Source organism: Salarias fasciatus, chromosome 20 (assembly GCF_902148845.1).
Source record: "Salarias fasciatus chromosome 20, fSalaFa1.1, whole genome shotgun sequence".
In the NCBI taxonomy this organism is placed as follows: Eukaryota; Metazoa; Chordata; class Actinopteri; order Blenniiformes; family Blenniidae; genus Salarias; species Salarias fasciatus.
This window is the reverse complement of record NC_043764.1, coordinates 6554258-6573339: the sequence shown is the minus strand read 5'-3', so window position 1 is coordinate 6573339 and position 19082 is coordinate 6554258. Positions and strand designations below refer to the sequence as shown.

The 19082-nt window shown below is 43.8% G+C and overlaps 1 protein-coding gene and 1 long non-coding RNA gene across 2 annotated transcripts in view; one reads left to right on the top strand and one right to left on the bottom strand.

The window, feature by feature from the left end:
• cacna1db (calcium channel, voltage-dependent, L type, alpha 1D subunit, b) overlaps nt 1-19082 on the bottom strand; it is a 61732-nt gene that overhangs the window by 1837 nt on the left and 40813 nt on the right. Inside the window, exons 12-46 of the mRNA XM_030118450.1 lie at nt 18958-18984; nt 18500-18660; nt 18185-18410; nt 17850-18057; nt 17637-17757; nt 17364-17478; nt 17179-17239; nt 16994-17051; nt 16602-16710; nt 16381-16510; nt 15344-15403; nt 15196-15255; nt 13661-13767; nt 13413-13500; nt 13184-13291; nt 13032-13084; nt 12803-12949; nt 12353-12554; nt 12033-12191; nt 11520-11630; nt 11120-11197; nt 9324-9365; nt 8512-8640; nt 8147-8212; nt 7677-7768; nt 7412-7571; nt 7204-7331; nt 6985-7081; nt 6735-6837; nt 6081-6182; nt 3004-3140; nt 2101-2217; nt 1510-1976; nt 428-457; nt 101-241 (exon numbers count right to left, since the gene is read on the bottom strand). Of these exons, the coding sequence (XP_029974310.1) occupies nt 101-241; nt 428-457; nt 1510-1976; nt 2101-2217; nt 3004-3140; nt 6081-6182; nt 6735-6837; nt 6985-7081; nt 7204-7331; nt 7412-7571; nt 7677-7768; nt 8147-8212; nt 8512-8640; nt 9324-9365; nt 11120-11197; nt 11520-11630; nt 12033-12191; nt 12353-12554; nt 12803-12949; nt 13032-13084; nt 13184-13291; nt 13413-13500; nt 13661-13767; nt 15196-15255; nt 15344-15403; nt 16381-16510; nt 16602-16710; nt 16994-17051; nt 17179-17239; nt 17364-17478; nt 17637-17757; nt 17850-18057; nt 18185-18410; nt 18500-18660; nt 18958-18984 (4200 nt within the window). The remainder of the gene's footprint in view (nt 1-100; nt 242-427; nt 458-1509; nt 1977-2100; nt 2218-3003; nt 3141-6080; nt 6183-6734; nt 6838-6984; nt 7082-7203; nt 7332-7411; nt 7572-7676; nt 7769-8146; nt 8213-8511; nt 8641-9323; nt 9366-11119; nt 11198-11519; nt 11631-12032; nt 12192-12352; nt 12555-12802; nt 12950-13031; nt 13085-13183; nt 13292-13412; nt 13501-13660; nt 13768-15195; nt 15256-15343; nt 15404-16380; nt 16511-16601; nt 16711-16993; nt 17052-17178; nt 17240-17363; nt 17479-17636; nt 17758-17849; nt 18058-18184; nt 18411-18499; nt 18661-18957; nt 18985-19082) is intronic.
• Nucleotides 4-5345, top strand: LOC115407991 (uncharacterized). Its single transcript, XR_003933722.1, has 3 exons — nt 4-342; nt 5020-5143; nt 5232-5345. It is a non-coding gene; the product is annotated as an uncharacterized LOC115407991 (long non-coding RNA).

Genomic DNA, 19082 nt, shown 5'->3' with positions numbered 1-19082 from the left:
TTTGAGATTAAAAATTAAAAAAAAAAAAAACAATCAAAGTGGTCGTTATGGATAAAACGCTGAGATCATTGCGTTCAGGAGGGATTAATCGTGTCTCTACCTGTCCTTCGTCAGCATGATGTCGTCTTCATGGAACTCCTCCCCGCTGTAGTACTCCCCTGAACCGGGGTCGTCGTCGCTGTCCACGCCTCCCTGCTCCTCCCGACGGATGGTGGGGTAAAGACCCCCGCCACTCTCTGACCTGACATCCCAGGAAAAAGACAAGACATGGTCACGTCATTACCAACACACTGCACTGTGGAACTGGCTCAGAAAAGATGTAAACACTGATACTGCGAGCAGGTAAGAAGCTCCGACTCTGTTTTGTTTTTCAGATTGTTGACACTGCGAGGTGAAGCTCGGCTCAGCTGGAACATCGTGCACGTACCTAATATAGGCCTCATAGTAACGCGTCCTGCTTCAGGGGGACATGGATCAGCCAGACAGGCAGGCGAGCAGGAGACGAGCGGGAAGAGGGGGTCATGCAATCACAAAACACAAGAGGATTTAATTAAAATGGTTTATACGAGCTGGGAAGTGAATGTTTCATCATGAGAATTTGGCAGCATAGTCCAGAGTATAACAGGGAAGTTGCTTTTTTAATGCTAAATCCGAGAATGTACAGAAATTCACCAGCTTTTCACTAAACTCAGAGAGGAAATACCTCCAAAGACCACAGGATCAGGTGTAAAACAGGAATGATGTTCTAGAATCAGTTAGCATTAATTAGCAGCCTAAAAAAATCGATTCTGAATTCAACAGGTGAAATTATCTCTGGGACGACCACAAAAATCCAAGGCTAATACATGCATATGAAGGAAGCAGTGCATGCTGGGTACTTTCAGGGTCAGGATATCAGACATGCCTCTCTTCAATCACTCTGTTTTTTTTTCAGTTTGACATGTTGTGAAGGCTTTCTGATTTAATAAACTGTGCAATGGTTGAATTTTTTCAAGGAATATCCTCATAATATGGTAAAATGGTAAATGGTCTACACTTATATAGCGCTTTTACACTGCATTGACAGAGCCCAAAGCGCTTTACACTGCATTAGCATTCACCCATTCACACTCACATTCACACACCAGTGGAGGCGGCTGCCATGCAAGGCGCTCAGTCCACCCACTGGGGGCAATTTAGGGTTCAGTGTCTTGCCCAAGGACACTTCGACATGCAGACAGGGGGAGACAGGAATCGAACTAACAACCTCATGACTGCAAGACGACTGCTCTCCCCACTGAACCACAGCCGCCCCCAATATGTCAAATTAATGAGTCTAAAACATGACAAACTCAACAGCAGCTGTTTTGATTATCTGTTTTTCACCATTTTCTTTAGTTCTTAGTCCACCAGAGTTTTCAGAACTTCTGAGGTGTATTAACAGATGTGGAGACGACATTCTCCTCCACCACCGTGAACAAGGAGCTGATTCGGATTCCTGGAGCCGCTCCGAGCAGTTTGCGGACTGACCTTAAGGAGTTTGACTTCCTGGGCTTGTCGTGAACTCCTTTACTGTTCGCGGTCGCTGAGGATCCATTTTTAATGGAGGACGGGCGACTCCGCCTCAACAAGCACTTCTGCGGCCTCCCGACGGTCATGGAGAGAAGCGAGGGCACGTTGGCGTTGTTGAGGTTGGCGTTGGAGGGGATTGGCGATTGAAGACCAGTGGAGTTGCAGTGAGGGGGGTTGTAGGGATGAGCGGCGTGATGATGATGATGGTGATGATGGTTGTACTGGATGGGCGAGGAGTTCATCTCCGCCTCTCCGTCTCCGTCGACGCTGCTGGCTCTCCGGCTGACCTGCGACGGTTCGACGGAGGCGCTGCAGGAGAAGGGCAGGATCTGCAGGGGGCGCTGCGTGGCGGTGGTGGGGTGGGACGAGCCCTGCTGCTCCCCGCCGACGTGGTTGACGTGGTTTCCAAAAAGGCCGCCGTTACGCTGCAGGGCGCCAGAAAGACAAGCGACGGCATCGAAACAGTGAATGTCTGCAGACGCACCGGTCGGTGTGTAACGGTGTCAGTTCAGTTCCACGTTTGAACGAGTGAAACTTTACGGCGGTTACCCTGTAGATTTCCTCCTCTTCCTCGCCGTTTGCATCCACCAAACCCTCGTCCTGTAGGTCACACGATATCGCTCGGCGGATCTCCGGTCCGATGTCATGCAGCGTGCGCAGGCCAGCCTGCAGACAGAGCGCCGATAAAACCCAACCTGAAAGCTTCATTCACAGCTCAGCCTCACGCTCTGCGCGTGAGACGTCAGGACTGCTGAGCTGAGATCGAGAGTGTCCAGGTCTGTCCAGATTTCTACAAACACACTAACACAAAGAGCATTCAATAATACTTTTGAATAATGATTTGAAAACTATGACAAATTTCATTATTGGTTTGTTTTAAAGTTGTGCAAATTTCTTTTGAGCGCAGCTGTTCAGTGTGGGTTCCTCTGTGTAATCCTTGACGCAGTTCCAGATGTTTGTACAGTCGTTCCCATGCTTCCTGCAGAGAGAGTCACTGCTCCATAATCTGACATGCAGAAACATCTGATTGCACTGACATCCAGGTGTTAATTGGGACTTTAAAGGAAATTTAGTGCATAGATTAAATAGTAGAAAATTATCTATTGTAAAGAATATTTTGCAATAGTTTACAGATATTTACATTTTGAACCATTTCAAAGCTTTGACTTTAGATATTTTGAGCATTGCGATACTTTCTAATTATTTCAATACATATAAAATGCATAATATAGTTTTACAAAATGAAATTTCCAACTATTTCAGAAGATCTACAAGGATTAACATAAGAATTAACCAAACCTTTCCATAGACTGAACAAATGCAAGGACTTTTTCAAGGACTCTTTTGCAGTCAGTAAATGACATGTCTAATCCCAATCTGTGTGCTCACTGGATCAATACTCGGCTATGAAGTGGAACATTAGATGGAATCTATGACACTAACTCCACTCACCTGCAGAGCCAAGGTAGTGTTCAGCTTTTCCCATGAGCGCCTGCCCACCAAGCCTTGCTCTTTGCGCCTCTTGAACTTTCTGAAGTAGTCCTGTATCAGGAATGTGGCATAGAACTTCCCCACTGTTACCTCGTCATCTGAGTGAACAGACCAGACACACCGAAGCCTCCCAGATCAACACCGGATCAACACCGAAGCACCGCTGCACCCAAACCCACGGCCAGAACATAAACCTGCTCTGTGCAGGACAGGTTCATCGACAGTGTCAAAAACAGATCACAACACTAAAGAATTTAAAATCCCCGTCAGGTTAGGAAAAAAAACAAAAACGAAAAATTAAACATTATTCTTCAATACTACTCAAACTACTCAACAAAATCCAAACACACACAACCTATGCAGCATGAAATTACAACTCTACCTACAACTACAATCTAGCTTCATTTCTGTGTCACTCAGGAAAAAAAACAAAATTATCATTACAATAAAGCAAAAATGTGTAAAAAGTCCGGTAACACTTTACTTGAAGCCCCCCTGCATAACACATTATAAGTACATTCATAAAGCATTATAATACCATTATTATAACACGTGTAGCTACAGTTATGAACATTCATAGATGATCACAATGCCAGGACCAAACCCTGACCCTAATCCTATGCTGTATAGTGCTGTATAGTGAGTTATAAAGCATTGTGATCATGTATTAGTGCTTATAACTACTTATAATGTGTTATAAAGGGGGGCTTCAAGTAAAGTGTTACCAAAATTCCTTTTACACAACTGCATTTTTTGACTTGAAATAGAGACAAACTCGTGGTTAATTCAAACAGGTTCCATTTCTGACACACACCATCATTTAACTACAGTAATACACAGATTGCAGAACCATTTGTTCGCAGAAAGACAAAGCAGAAGAGCCTCAGAAAGTCCCACAACAACACGACCTGCGATAAGCAAGAAGCACATGCAAGAAAGCAGCTGAGCAAAAAAAAAGTCAAAGAGGCGAGAGTCAGATCTAAAGATCCTCTATTCACACAACACACACACTCACACACACACACACGGCATACAGCCAGACAGGAAGCTGCAGCTACACACTATCTGCCATGCAGGAGGCTATAAGCAGGTCTGATTGCCTCAGATTAGCGGTTTGCTGAAGCAGACTGGGGAGAAAAGCTACATTAAGAAAGAGAGACAGCTGAATCGTGACGTGTTGGAAATGTGATTTTGATTCTTTGAAGGCCCTCTTTCCTCGACTCACTGCAGCTGCAGCTGAGTCGGTTAAAGACGACACACATGAGCTGGAAGGACGCCTCAAGACAAAAACATCATTTCTTAAATGGATATGACCTGAACTTAACACAGTTCAGCCTGAAAGATTGTCACACATTTCCCAACATCACCAGAGGCAGCTGAGGATAATCTATAACAGGCAACTGTTCAGAAAGAAACATCAGCATCTTTAATTCTAACAAGCTGAGAGCAAAATGTCTGCGAATGTGTAAGAATCTGTCTGTGTATGTGTGTGTGTGTGTGTGTGTGTGTGTGTGTGTGTGTGTGTGTGTGTGTATATTTACTTGTGTCTGTTTTCAGCTTATATTTATCCAATTAACTTTATATAATAAGCTATTTATGCCCATGGCCAATGCAGCAATAATTCTGCCCAAACGACTGTGTTCATTACAGAAAACTGCTCATCGGGGCTGGAAAATACGAGACATTATTATTATTATTATAGTCATCATCATTATTATCATCATCATCACCACCATCATCATAAAATAGACTGATGAATTCAAACTATATGAGTGTTCAGTAATATGAACCTTTTAGACTTACTGTATGAGTGTTCACAGCAGGGACTAAATTAGCTTAAACTTCCTTTTTTGTGCATGTGGAAACATTCAGAGAAAACAGATGACCTTTCATTTGTGTTTTGCTGTTCAGAATGAATAAACACATTATAGTGGTTTGACTCAAGTGTCTCACTTGTTTAAACATGTTTCCTTCCAGGAACTGGGCGCTAGTTACGGGGTGTTTCGTCAGCGGCGGGATCTCAATCGACCAATTTCCCCGAAATATTCAGCCCTGCTGCTCCTTTATGTGCTTCATCAGTGAAAAATGCCACAAATAGCCGGTGAAGTTTCTCTTCTTTAGTAATATATTAAATAATCGGATGTATTTTGGTGCATTTTGTCCTAAAGCTAAGTCTTCTTTTTGTTTAGTTTTCTTTCTGAACAGAGTCTGATGGAGTTTTCTAAATCGAGGTGTCAGTAGTTTCATGCCAGCAGACTAAAACAGAACTGCTCCAAAGAGCTTAGGACGGCAGAAAGAGAAGACGAGGCGGCCAGCGACCGAGAGCAGAGCGAGCTGTGGCAGAAAACACTCAGACAAAAGAGGGTTAGCGAATAAATGCACACAGAGACATGCAGCACTAAAAGAAAGAACCAGCTGAAGCACGTCAGGACTCTCGCTACGAGAAGAAAACAAGAAAAGGCAACACAAGGACACACAAAGAGAAAAGCCCCTAATCATGAAGATAAGCACTCTGGGGAATCTCTACATTTACCAGGTGTGTTTGTCTGGTTTGTCCTCTTGCCGTTAGCAAAATACTGTTCTTGAAATATTCATATTTACTGTTTTTGTGAGTATTAAACTGTATAAATGCTCCACTATAATAAAATAGCTGTAATTTTATATGAAACACGTGCAACTCTTTTCTCCTGCCATATAAAGCCAGTATCAGTGAAACCAGGCAGGGTTTTACCTGGAATCATCACATCAGCACATTACTAATGATGAGTTTAGTATCAAGACAGAGAGAAGTGTCAAGCCAAGGGCATCTTAAATCGGATCATTTTCAAAATGAAACACTTGATGCTGAGACTCTATTTCACATGATTCATTAATGTGGCTTCACGCCAGATTAAACTGAAGTGTGACTAAAAGGAGTCTGACAGCTCGACACTTCCTAAATCTTGTAAATAAGAAGTACCATGTGTTCACATCACATAAATCCTTGAGATGCAAAGGAATGTGTGTGAAGCAGCGTCTGCAGGAGTGTGAAGACTGACCGCCTGCAGGAGGCACCACTTGGTCCAGCAGCTTCATGCTGGTCCTCTTCCAGATCTTCTTGATCACAGCCCGAAGCTCCTCGTTGGCTTGTTCGAGGTTACCTGAGACCAGGCGGCAACATTTTAAGCATCACTGATGTTACAAGTGAAAAAATACTCTGGATTAAACAATTCGAACCGTATCTGATGGATGAACTCAGTGTACAAAGTTGGGATTATTAATAAAATGCAAATTAACAACACAGTGTTTATTTTTAAACTTTTAACAAACTGGAAAAATAACTAGGATTAAATTGCACCTGTGATAAGATGTTGATAAGAGCTTTGTTTTACCATGAGATTCTGAGGAGAGACTGGTTATTGAACAGCTCCCTCTTGTGGTGAAATGTGTCAAAAGAATTACATTTTTCTGACCTCAAGTTTTAAACTGTGAGAAAGCTGTAGTTAAATTAAAAATAATTTAATAACACATCACCTGTGTTTCAGCAAATGAGACAGTCATTTATGCATGAGGACTGCTTCATTATACCTCTCCTTTGATCAAATAAACAATATGATTTTTTTAATGATATTAATATCAATAACACCATACCAGTACCCCTGAGAATGGATGCGATGGTACTGAACATGTAAACACCCACTGTGCACACTCACCCTCAGTCTTGATCTTGAGAGCGGTGCGAACCAAAGCAAACAGAGTGGCGTTGAACATGACGGTGCCGTCGCTGTTCAGAGGCATGTTCATGGCCACCAGCCGCTGCAACAGAATTCAGGAAGCAGGTTCACAATGAAATCCAGCACAAACAGCAGCGAGCGTGAGGCAGAAACGCTGTAATATTCATCCTAACAGAGCTTGATTCTTGCTCTGCGGAGGCGAGTGTCTCGCCGCTCTGCTGAAACTCACCTTACAAGCCACTCTGTGGGGGCAGAGTTTGCCAAAGCCCAGAGGAGGCTGGATCCGTCTCAGCAGGGTCACCACATCCAGATGCTTTATTCTGCCCCTGACAACAGGAAGAGACCGTGAGCGCCGTCCTCGCTTCACCCGATCCATCCCTCTACGGAGCAATCAGGACGGCTGAACACGGTCTCTCACGGAGCGGATCAGCGTGTCCTCAGTACTCACTTGGCTTCTGGGTCGTACTCTGACCAGATCCGTTTGAACTCATCCAGGTGATGCGGCCCAAGAATGGACCAATCACGAGTCAGATAGTCAAAGTTATCCATGATGACGGCGACAAACAGGTTGATGATCTGAAACCAGAACGCGACACGGGGATGTGAGAGCTGAACGTCTGCGTCTCGCTCGGCTCGTCCGGATGAGCGAACTGTACCAGAAAAGCACAGAGCATGTAGAAGCTGATGAAGTAGATGATGGCAAAGCCGCTGCCGCAGGTTCTCTCCTCGCCCGGGTTGTAGTCCGACTCTGAATCGCACAGTTTTCCGGGCAGACAGGCCAGCATGATCTCCTGCCAGGCCTCCCCGGTGGCACACCTGGAAAAAAGCACACAAGAACATGAAGACAGCTGATTTTGTTCATTCATGTAGCTTTGAAGCTTCGTGGGTGTTTGTGAACAACAGCTGTAAACGTGTGCAGACCTGAAGAGCATGAGGACGGCCTGGGGAAACGTCTGAAAGTTGTTGTTGCGGTTGATTTGGGTCCCATCCACCATTGCTATTTTCCCAAACACCTGAAAAAAAAAAAGACATGAATCATCGAGAAAGTGAACAAATGAATCACTGATGGCCACAAACTGCAAGAGAAAGCACTTATGTATATGGTTTAATATGTTATTACTGCATTGTTCGAATGTAAGATCTTAAGATCTACTTAAAAATAGAGATCTGTGTAGAAATAGGCCAAAGCTGCCCGTACGTCTGCCTGTATGTGTGACCTTGTCTTGTCTTCAAAATATCAACAGATGTTTTAATTTCATGTCTTTTCTTGATGTTTTCACAAAAAACAGAACTGGCCAAGAAAACCTTTTTTATAAAAACGACCCGATGCAATAAGAGTCACATTCGTTTTATATTTGGTCCGATTTAGTTGATGAGAGAAATTTCCTCACCTGCATTCCAATAACAGCGTAGATGAAGAACAGCATGGCGATCAGGAGGGCGACGTACGGAAGAGCCTAGGTGGGGAAACAAAGAAGATAAAATATCACTACACTGTTTAAATGCACTTCAATCATCAGTATATAATTCATAAAAACACAGAGTCATATTAAAGTTATAGTCTGATCCACTGGTTTGATTAAATACTTTGAATATCACATGGTTTCAAACTCTTTTCATCACTGTTTTGAACGTAAACACTGCTAACACCGATGGCACGCTGAAAAGGTTTGGTTCGATGTTTGTGGCAACAAAATGTAACATGATGGAACAGTGCCTGAGCATGCTGGGTTACAGCATCGTGCTGCGCTCTCACCTGGAAGGACTTAATGAAGGTCCACAGCAGCGTGCGGATTCCCTCGCCTCTGCTCAGCAGCTTGACCAGCCGCATCACCCTGAACAGGCGGAAGAAGGTGATGGAGATGCGAGCGCTGTCCTCCGTGTTCTGACGTGAAGGAGCAGTGAAACGTTCATGAGAGAAAAAGAAAAAGCCGCACTGTCTCTCTTGTTTGTTCATGCAGTCGAGCAGACATGCGATCTTTCTCACAATAAAGACGTCTGAGTTCAAGCAACACGGACGAAGAAATCCTTTTGAATATCGTGGCGTCTGTGAACCTCCTGTATCTTCACAGTGACAACAGTCGACGGCCATGCAGACTGACTGTGCAACACACCATACACCATGCCACACAGCACACTTCACTGTGCACGACTTATTCAGAAACAGACGACAGACAGAAGCGCCCAGTGGCAGAAGAATCCAAACAGTTTTACACCGAATACAAACACGAAGGTCGTCTTTTCACAGGAAATACCAACGTCGACTGTAGACTTTAGTAAATCTACATTAAAATGAGGAGGGAGCTGAGAACATTCAGTGTTATCACATCCGCTGCGTCATGCCATGCGCTGGGACAGGACGAATGATGTCAACAAATTCAAACTGGTACCAAACCAGGCGGATTCAGAACAGGACTTTGACGAACATGAAGAATTCAAACACCTTAAACTCGGACGGATAAATGAAAAGCATCCCAGTGTTACAACACAGATGTGTGGATGCTTTGGTTCTGGATGACCACAGACAGGTGTGGGGGTCTGAACAGAACAGGCGGGGCTTCTTCTTACCCCTGGCTCCACTATCACCTTGACAACAGGGATGGCTGCCGACTTAAAACCAAAAGCCCAAAGTTAATGGGAGTCAAACAGACCAGCCGCACGGCCCCAAACTATCCACGGGTCAGTGCTGCTGCGAACATCACAAATCAGCGTCACCTCAGCCTCATTCAACACCCAGTAACACGGAAACGCACGCGGGAGCGCCCCTCCTTCACAGCAGCACGCCGTCCAACACGAACATCAGCAGCAGCGTGAATCCTGTCATGCAGAAGCTTCATTCTTATATTCTCAGATATAAGAGGCATGCACACAAAGCCGATGGAAAATAAACTTAAACTACTACTGCTGGTAGTAACTTCACTGAGTTAATCTCTAACATTGGGATTCAGTGTGTTTCTCGCTGACAGCTTTCAGTGAAATTATAGTTACGAGATTGCTTTTTGTTACCGAGAAATACCGACCAGCTTTTACCGTCATGTGCTGATATGCCTCGATAAATATTTAAATCCTGCCTAACTCAATTCATCATATTCACCCAACTACATGAGTTTTAAATTATATTATCATTTTGGGGATTTTAACCAACAGAGACTGGGCATGCTTCACTTCAATACCTCCAGGCAGTTCAGGACAAATATGCATTTAGAGATGAAAAAGCTGGAATAAAAAATGAAATCGGAATGCGGTGGTACAGCAAGCTCTGCTGGGAAAAATGACAAAGTGGAAATTTGACAATATACAAAACAAAACAACTAAATAAGAAGCATTCAAAACATCCACCTTACCATTTTACTATTTTACTATTTTTACAGTACATAAAAAACATTACTGACTTAACTTCTGCAATTTTATTCCTAAACTGCTTGAAATAGCATCGAAATAATTCAACATCAGTGATATTTTAACATATTTGAGCCCCTCAGCCTTACCAACCACTTCAGGTAGAAAAATTATTAAAGTTGATTAAATCTGAATTCTGAAATCTCAAACCGATATCTTAGACCTGACGCTGAAATCATTGCGTTTAAAAAGGCCTTAAAAACAATCTGATCTATGAAATAAAAGCTTGAATAACATTATTTTATCCCATCAGCATCTTGTCCCATCAAAATCAATTAGCTGGATTTGTGTAGAAAAACAAAAGGGAAATAAAAAGTTGCGAGCTTGAGAGCAACTAAGACACTAAAGCAAGGCACATAAAGGCAGGTGTGATAAATGACTACTTACATTGATCTCAGTGATGGCAATGTCAACCACGCTACCCACAACAATTAAGGCATCAAACGTGTTCCATGCATCAGCAAAATAGTTCTGCGAGCACAAGCGACAAAGACACACAGAAAAGAGGAAGAGAGACAACAAAGCAAGAAATGAAACGGAAGGAAGAGGTAAAACAAAAAGAGAGAAAGAAAGATAGAAAGAGAAGAACATCAAAAGTTCGATACAACAGAGTGAGGCTGAAAGTTAAATCCTTCCTTCCACAGTTTGTGGGATGATGAATTCATATTGCTGATCAATAAATGGTAAATTGTCAATTTTAGTTATTTTTTATTCAAATAGGTTAAAAAGCAGCTCCAGTAGACATTCATCCCGATGATGGAGCGACTTCTTGAAGTAACACATTAAGAGCTGTTCATTTTGACTCTGAACTATTCACCAGACTTCCCTCTGAAACTGGAGCTGGCCGACACAAAATTAGGACAGGAAGGAAAGGAGGAAGGGAGGAAAATCTGGAGAGAGTGGCGGCAGCAGTGGGAGCAGAGGGAGAGGGAGTGACAGGTCGGTACATACTGACGTCTCTCTACCTGGCTGAGTATGATGTCGACTACACTGCCAATCACCACCAGAGCGTCGAAGACGTTCCAGGCGTCCCCGACATAGCCCTGAATGTGGCGGCACACGCAGCCAGCAGGAGGAGGAGGAGGAGGAGGAGGAGGAGGAGGAGGGGAGGCGGGAAATGTTATGGAGAAAAGGAGGGTGAGTCACAGTGAGAATCAGATCGAGGGGGAGTCGGAAAGCAAGCAAACAGTCGAAACAGGGAGGTCAGAGGAACAATTAGGGCCGGGATACGGGGAAGGGAAGGATTTGGTTCGAGGGCGTTGTGCACCTTTGCACATGTCAGAATATAATTTGCTTGAATGTCTGCAGGAGGAGATGAGAGGAGGGGGGGGGGGGGGGGGGGGGGGTCGCAGATTTGAGACTCACTCTGGGTTTGAAGGCGATGAGCTTGAGGATCATCTCGACGGTGAAGACGCCGGTGAACACCATGTTGAGAATGTCCATGGCGTAGTTAAACAGGTGGGACTGTCCGTGGTGCTGAAGGGACAGGGAGATGGAGTGGATGAACACGTTTAAGAAGAAATGCATTCATGTGTCTTTCACACGCTCATCAGAAGAGGGTGAATCTTTCTCACACATCGACACGACAGTTCATAGAACCCAACGTGTTTTTGAGTTTGCAGATTCACTTTTAGCAGAGCTGTTGACACCAAGATGATCTACCTCCCCGTTCAGTTACACAATTGTGTTATTTGATGGCCAAAAAAGTCTACTTAATGTTATTTCACACACTTGCTGACACTCAAATGTAGCCGTTACCGATTTTAGGAGGTGTGACAAACTAAAAGTACATTTATCTCACAGCTTCTGGGCAAATAATAACATGAATCTGTATTTCATAACTGCACAAATAAGAGAGAGGCTGAGCGGAGCCCCTACCTGAATGGCCAGACACAGAGTGTTGAGGATGATCAGGACGAACATGACGTACTCGAAGCCGGTGGAGTTGACCACATACCAGAACTTGTACTGATACGGGTTTTTGGGAATGTAGCGTCGCAGGGGCCGGGCTTTCAGAGCGTACTCCACACACTGGCGCTGCGGTGGTGTTGAGAGCCACGTTTCAGATGTAACGAAGAAAAGAGAGAAACAAATGCAGTACGTCCACTCGAAGAGAAAGCCTCGGGCCTCGCCCCAAACAAACCAGAGCTCTATTGATGTGCTTCATCACAAACCATGATTAAAAAGACAATCGCTACCTGGTTTTTATCCAGCTCACAGTTTTTATACTCTTTCTCTCCTTGCTCCTGGAACGTGACGATGACGAAACCGACAAAGATGTTCATCATGAAGAAGGCGATGATGATGATGTAGATGATGAAGAAGATGGAGATCTCGATGCGGTAGTTGTAGATGGGGCCCATGTTCTCCCTGTTGGAGTCAATGGCTTTGTACAGCAAACTGCAAGGACACAGAAGAAGCCGAGTGATTATTTGAATATGAGATTTAAACCTACAGCTTGTCTTCAGATCAACAATATTCAGCCATCCTCTACACTGACTTCAGCAGCTGGGATCCTTCTATCACTCCTGAAACCAATCCTCATCCCCTCCTCACCTGTTTCATTCACTCCACTGTTTTTTGAGCACTCAAGAAATTGCTTTGAAGCAATAAATAACTCCTCATATCAGACTGGATGCGGTACTTACGTGGGCCATCCCTCAAAGGTGGAGACGGTGAAGAGAGCCATCATGGCCATGAGGACGTTGTCGAAGTTGAAGTCACTGTTGTACCAGATCCTTTCCTTCACCATGGGCAGAGCTGTGTCCCCGTTGTTATAGAGAATATATGTGCCTCTAAGATTTAAGGACAGTGTTAGATAAAGAGCTGCGAGAGATAAAGGCCGTAAGCAGGAAGTAGGAATCAGGAAGAACTTACTTGCACTCGTCTGGGCTGGACTTGGCGTCATCTGTGCATCTATAGAATTTTCCCTTTTTAAAGAATAATGAGAATGTCAGAGGTGCATATTATATAAAGCCTTTCTTCTGCTGATCAGGTGAGTCTGCAGGGGCTGCTCTCTACTCTGGTACCTTGAAGAGCTGCACTCCGATGCAGGCAAACATGAACTGCAGCAGCGTGGTGACGATCATGATGTTGCCGATTGTCCTGATGGCAACAAACACACACTGGACCACATGCTGCAAGAGACACGGGTGGAAACGATGAGGGGAATTACACAGCAGGCACTATCTGAGATCATACTTAACTTTACAAGAGAGCACAAACCAGATCTGCTCATTCAAAGTGTTTCATTCTCACCTTGAGGCCCTTGGCCCTGTTGATGGCTCTCAGTGGACGAAGCACTCGCAAAACACGCAGAATCTTCACCACAGAGATGGCAGACGACCTACAGAGAACAGAAAAAACATTTTGGTAGGAAGCTCAAGATTCTGCTAGCACCAGTGTTTTCAGTGTTTTCAGCACAGGGAATGTTTACCGTATGAGACAAAATGAAATTGAATGACGTCGCTTTAAAATCACGACTTCATTTCAGTAGCGATACGTACTGAATGCCAAAAGACACCAGAGACACGCCGACCACCAGCAGGTCTAACAGGTTGAAGTAGTTTCTGCAGAAGGCCCCTTTATGAAGGAAGGCTCCAAATGCCGTCATCTGGACAAAACAGAGGAAACTTTCACACAATAAACCCACAGAGGGGGAGCAGCCTTTAAGAAAGACCGAAAAGACTGTGAAGAAAAGCTCTTTGTAGGATTACAGCGTAATTCTTTCTAATGTGTCTCAGAAAAAATCATTTGAAAATAAACAAAAGTGGAATTTAATTTACAGTAACATACACGTAATAAGCACAGTGTAGCTGAAAACAAACAGTTTCTGAATGCAGACACACACTGTAGATGACAGACCATGTCAAACATATTTAGACACCTCACAGTACGTTATATTCAATAAACTACTTTAAAACCAGTGCAGCCTGAAACATACATTTGCAGTGCAGCACACACACACACACACACACATACACACACACACATACACACGCACATATCTATACATATAAATGATATAAACAACATTCCATGGAACATCATAAACTGGGTCATTAATGTTTTCATTAGTTGGTCTTAAACTGTGAAACATGAAAATTACCTGGTGCAGACATGCAACAAGCAATGGAGTCACGAATTAATGATGAAATTCAAACTGTCGTAGTTATGCAATATTTTTCAAGAACCTTTTGTGTCTGATTTAAACAAAACATAAATGTCTTCTTGCGTGTCAGATCGAGGACAATAAAAGTTATCGTGGTCGAGGGGATCTGAAAGTGTGGGAGGAGGAACAACCTTCACCGAACTTAAACCATTAGTTTCATCTACTTTTGTCTCATAATTACAGAAAATCTCTGGAATGCAAGACTTCGCAACTGCAACAGCTGCGACACTTATGGGTTCGCACTAAAGTTTATTTTACCATTTAATTTGTGTGTTATACAAATTCTGCAAAAAAAAAAAAAAAAAAAAAAAAAAAGTGTATCAAGAAAAAAATTCCTACAAATCCTTTCAGGAAAAGTTTACAATCTGACTTGGAGATTCATCCTTCTGCTGCAGCCTCTTTAAACTCTCTGGCGCCCCCTGTAGGAGCCTCGCTGCACACTTTGAGAACTGTTGCCTGGAGGTACGTATGCACATCACATACTAATCAGAAAGTTGCAGTGTGATTTTTTTATTGATTTATTTTTTTAAATAACAGACTCGACTAGTTCAGATTCATCATTTAGAGAAATAATTCAAAAATTCAAAAATTCTAAAGATAGACGAAAAAGAGGAGCTGTCGTTGAAATTTGACTGCTTCAAAGGGAACGGACCGCAACAAAAAGTAACGAACAGACAAAAATTAAAAAAAAAAACATCTAACGCAGACGCATGATTTCCATGTTGGCAGACTGGCTACAGGACAGGCAGGGAGGCCAATTGGACCAAACATCATCCAGACAAAAAAATGGAGGGGGGGGGGGGGGAGATGTATGCGGCAAGCTTGGAAGTGTTGGGTTGTTGCTGTGGCAACGCAGCAATTTTTGTTTACCTTTATAAGGATCTCAAATGTAAACATACTAGTGAAGACATAGTCTGCATAGCCTAGGATCTGAGGAGGCAATCAGAGCGACACAAGCACGCAGGGTTACTAAAGCTCTACCCGGCACAGCACAGCACAGCACGCAGCGGACATTTACCTTCAACAGGATCTCAACAGTAAAGATTGCGGTGAAAGCATAGTCAAAATAACCAAGAATCTGCAAAAGGCAATGCACAAATTCAAGTCATTTCAGGATAAACGGCACAGTATTTATTGTCTTTATCATACATGCAGTTAGCACATCGCTCATGTATGTTATTATGAAGATTCTCCCGTTTAAATTTAGTTCAGTTTCTTACCCAGTGAGAATCACAAAGTACCAAAAACAAGAGTAAAGCTAAAGCCCTGTTCGAAGAGATTCAACCTGAGGCTAAAACACAGGCGGAGAGGTGGAGACTCGCCGTGCAGACCTTCTCAGATCGATCATACCTGGACGTAATCGACTGTTTCATGTTAAATGGCTGCGGTGAAAAAGCATGTCACCACAGCTTGGTGCAGCTGAAGGTACCGGGGCTACCGCAGTGAGTCAGTGCATGATGCGACATTATATAATGTTCATGAAATGATCCCTTTACTGGAATGACCATAAGAGTTCAGTTATATTAAAAAACGCCACATAAAGAGAAGCATGGACTGACAGCGAACAAAACGAAAAACGCCAGTTACAAAAAGCATGACTTTGTTTCCCTCAGTTTTGCTCCTGTTTAATTGTCGTTAACTGGAATTTCTTCGAAAACCGTTTGAGTATCGGCAGCATCACTTTACTGAAAAATAACAGATTGCTACCATATCCACGTCAGTCATGAGAGTGAATCAGCACTTTACACACACATAAAAGTCAGAAACAGCTTCTGTTTTTTATATATCCCTCTAATTGATGCATATTCTGGACACAGATTATATTTACTGCAACGTAAAAGTGTAATGTTAGTCATTTGCATCATAACTTCATTTTTACATATTTAATGTATGTGCTGTGTCCAAATCAAGTTTCTCTGCTCGAGCAAGAAGGAATATTACTTTAAATTTGCTTCAAGCAGTGTGAGGGGTTAATGTCTCTACAAAGAGACAAATATGTATCTCTGGAAATAGATCGGATGCCTGGAGTTAAACTCTCGGAGGCTGTTTACGTACGATGTTGCGGGCGGAGAAGTTGCGGATGGGGTCCTCGGCAGCCAGAGACACGGAGCTCAGCATGATGAAGACCAGGATGAGGTTGGTGAAGATCTGATGGTTGATCAGCTTGTGGCAGAACACTCGGACCCTGCAGGAAACGTCGGTGAACGTGAGAATGCTGACGGGATGCAGGGCTGATTTTTAACCTGTTGTTTTCGTCAGCCTGGGTTCAGACTCACGGGTTGGTGCTGCTGAAGATGAAGAAGGCGCTGCCCTCCGGGATGGGCGGCGTCTTCTCTTTGATGGTGAGTTCAGAGAGCCGCTGAGGTCGAGGACCCGAGGGGGCTTCTGGGAGGTGGAGGACAGGACATCATCATTATGAGACATTTCAGACATCTGTTCTGTTTGAAGGCTACTGCTGCTTATATCATACACACACTCAAATGAATCTACTTTTGTAGATTCAGTCTGGATAATAGCTGTTACTGTAACCAGTCAGGAAGAAGAATGCACGATAAATAAAGCACAAACGCCTAAACCGTACACCCGAAAGTTGTAGTCATTATAATGACCATAAAACTGTGATAACCATTTATTTCTGTCGGGTAAAGTTTCGGACAAGTCACTTTACCTGGAGAGTCAAGGGCAGGATATAACTCTTTGTCTTCCTCCAAATCCTCTGCTGGCACCTGCACAGAGCCATCAGTAATTACTGCATACACTGCTGTGTGTTTACTGAGATTAACACTGAATCTGCAGTGAAATTCGGCACCCAGACGGCCACAGCGGGCCCGATCTCTGAAGAACAGCGCTCACCTTGGTCTCACCGTCGTTCACTTCAATTATTTCAATCCTCTTCTTCTCCAAGCTTATTTCCCTTTGGGGACAATGAAAACAGTGCAGAACTCATTAATACGCTGTCTTATCCTGCAAAAGGAAAATGTAATAAATGTATAAAGGAAAAAAAAAAAACTAAAAATCTGCCACAGCTTTATCAGTACTTGGCACTATTCTTCCTCTTCTTGGCCTCTTCTTCCTCCTTCTGTGCTGTGTTGAGACTCTCTGCATCTGCCAGGTTGTCAACGGCAATGGCCAAGAAGACATTCAGCAGGATGTCTGGTCCAGAGATTTAAGGAGAAAACACTACGAACCTGATGCAATGTGACGATCACACACCTACCTGTGATTTAAAAACAGAGTACGAGCATTAATGGTTATCTGAAACTGAGCGTGTGTGTGTTTGTGTGTGTGTGTGTTCGTGGCTGTTAGGATACAGTTTCCACAGATGAAGAGGATGATGAAGTAAATGCAGACCACCATTCCAGAGGAGGCCGGCCCGCCGTACGCCATGATTCCGTCGTACATCACTGTGTTCCAGTCTTCTCCTGTCAAAATCTGGTCAACGCAGCGAGGAGGAGGAGGAGGAGACGATGGTCGTAATTCCTGTAAATATTCAGCTGAACTAACCCGAAGCTGTGATCGCAAACCTGGAAGACGGTGAGCAGAGCCTGGGGGAAGTTATCAAACGTGCTCCGTTTGGTCACGGTCTCGTCGAAGTTGAACTTCCCCCCGAAGAGCTGCATGCCGAGCAGGGAGAAGATGATGATGAAGAGGAAGAGCAGCAGCAGCAGGGAGGCGATGGACTTCATGGAGTTGAGCAGAGAGGCCACCAAGTTACTGAGAGACGCCCAGTGGCTGGAGGACAGAGAACAGGCACGTGAAAAGAGGGTGAAGCTAATGTAGCAGTTTGTGTTTAATATATGATGTATGTGACGACGTGAAAGTGAAGGAAGCAGCGATCGAGGCTCGTATTAATGCTCACCGGGTGACCTTAAAGATTCTGAGAAGCCGAACGCAGCGGAAGACGGAGATGCCCAGCGGAGACATGATGGCCAGCTCCACCAGGATGGTCTCCACGATGCCTCCACACACCACGAAGCAGTCAAAGCGGTTAAACAGCGACACAAAGTAAGCCTGCAGGCCCAGACTGTACATTTTCACCAGCATCTCCAACGTGAACAAGGCCAGCAGAACTTTGTTGGCTGCGTCTGTTAAGAAAAAAAAAAAGGAATCGCATAAAATACACAGACTAACATCACCAGGTTTCAGTTTTTCCAGAAATGCAGAACGTGGATACCCTGGACTTCAGTGAGCCAGTCCGGCTGGTTGTAGTGCTCGGAGGCGATGGTGAGAGTGTTGAGAAACACCAAGATGATGACCAGCCAGTAAAACGTCACCGATTTAACGGCTGCACGGCATTTCCTCCGGCAGAAACGGTTCCACCGTCTCCACTGACGACTGACAAAAAGACAAACAAACAATTTCAGAATCTTAAACTTTAACAAACCGGTTTAAGTGTAAATGCCACAAACAATTAAACATTCAGAGAAATGGAAGAATGAATGAAGGTCAGAGCAGGAGTTCATGATTTCAGCTGTGGAGAAGCTGAGTCAAGTGGATTCCAGGTGTCAAGAAGGAAAAAAAACTGGGATTGGAACGATGCAAATGCAAGACAAAGTTAACCGGTCATGCAGGATATACGGAGTAATGTGAATGAAGAAGGTCCGGCATGCGATGTCACAACAGAGTACTAACCTGCACTTTGATTTAGTAATTTTTTGACTGGAGAGAGTAAAAAAAAAAGACATTAAATAAAAGAAGCTGGGTAACATATAATTGTGTGCTGTTATGTTTGAATCGGTGTCTGCCGGATATGTCTG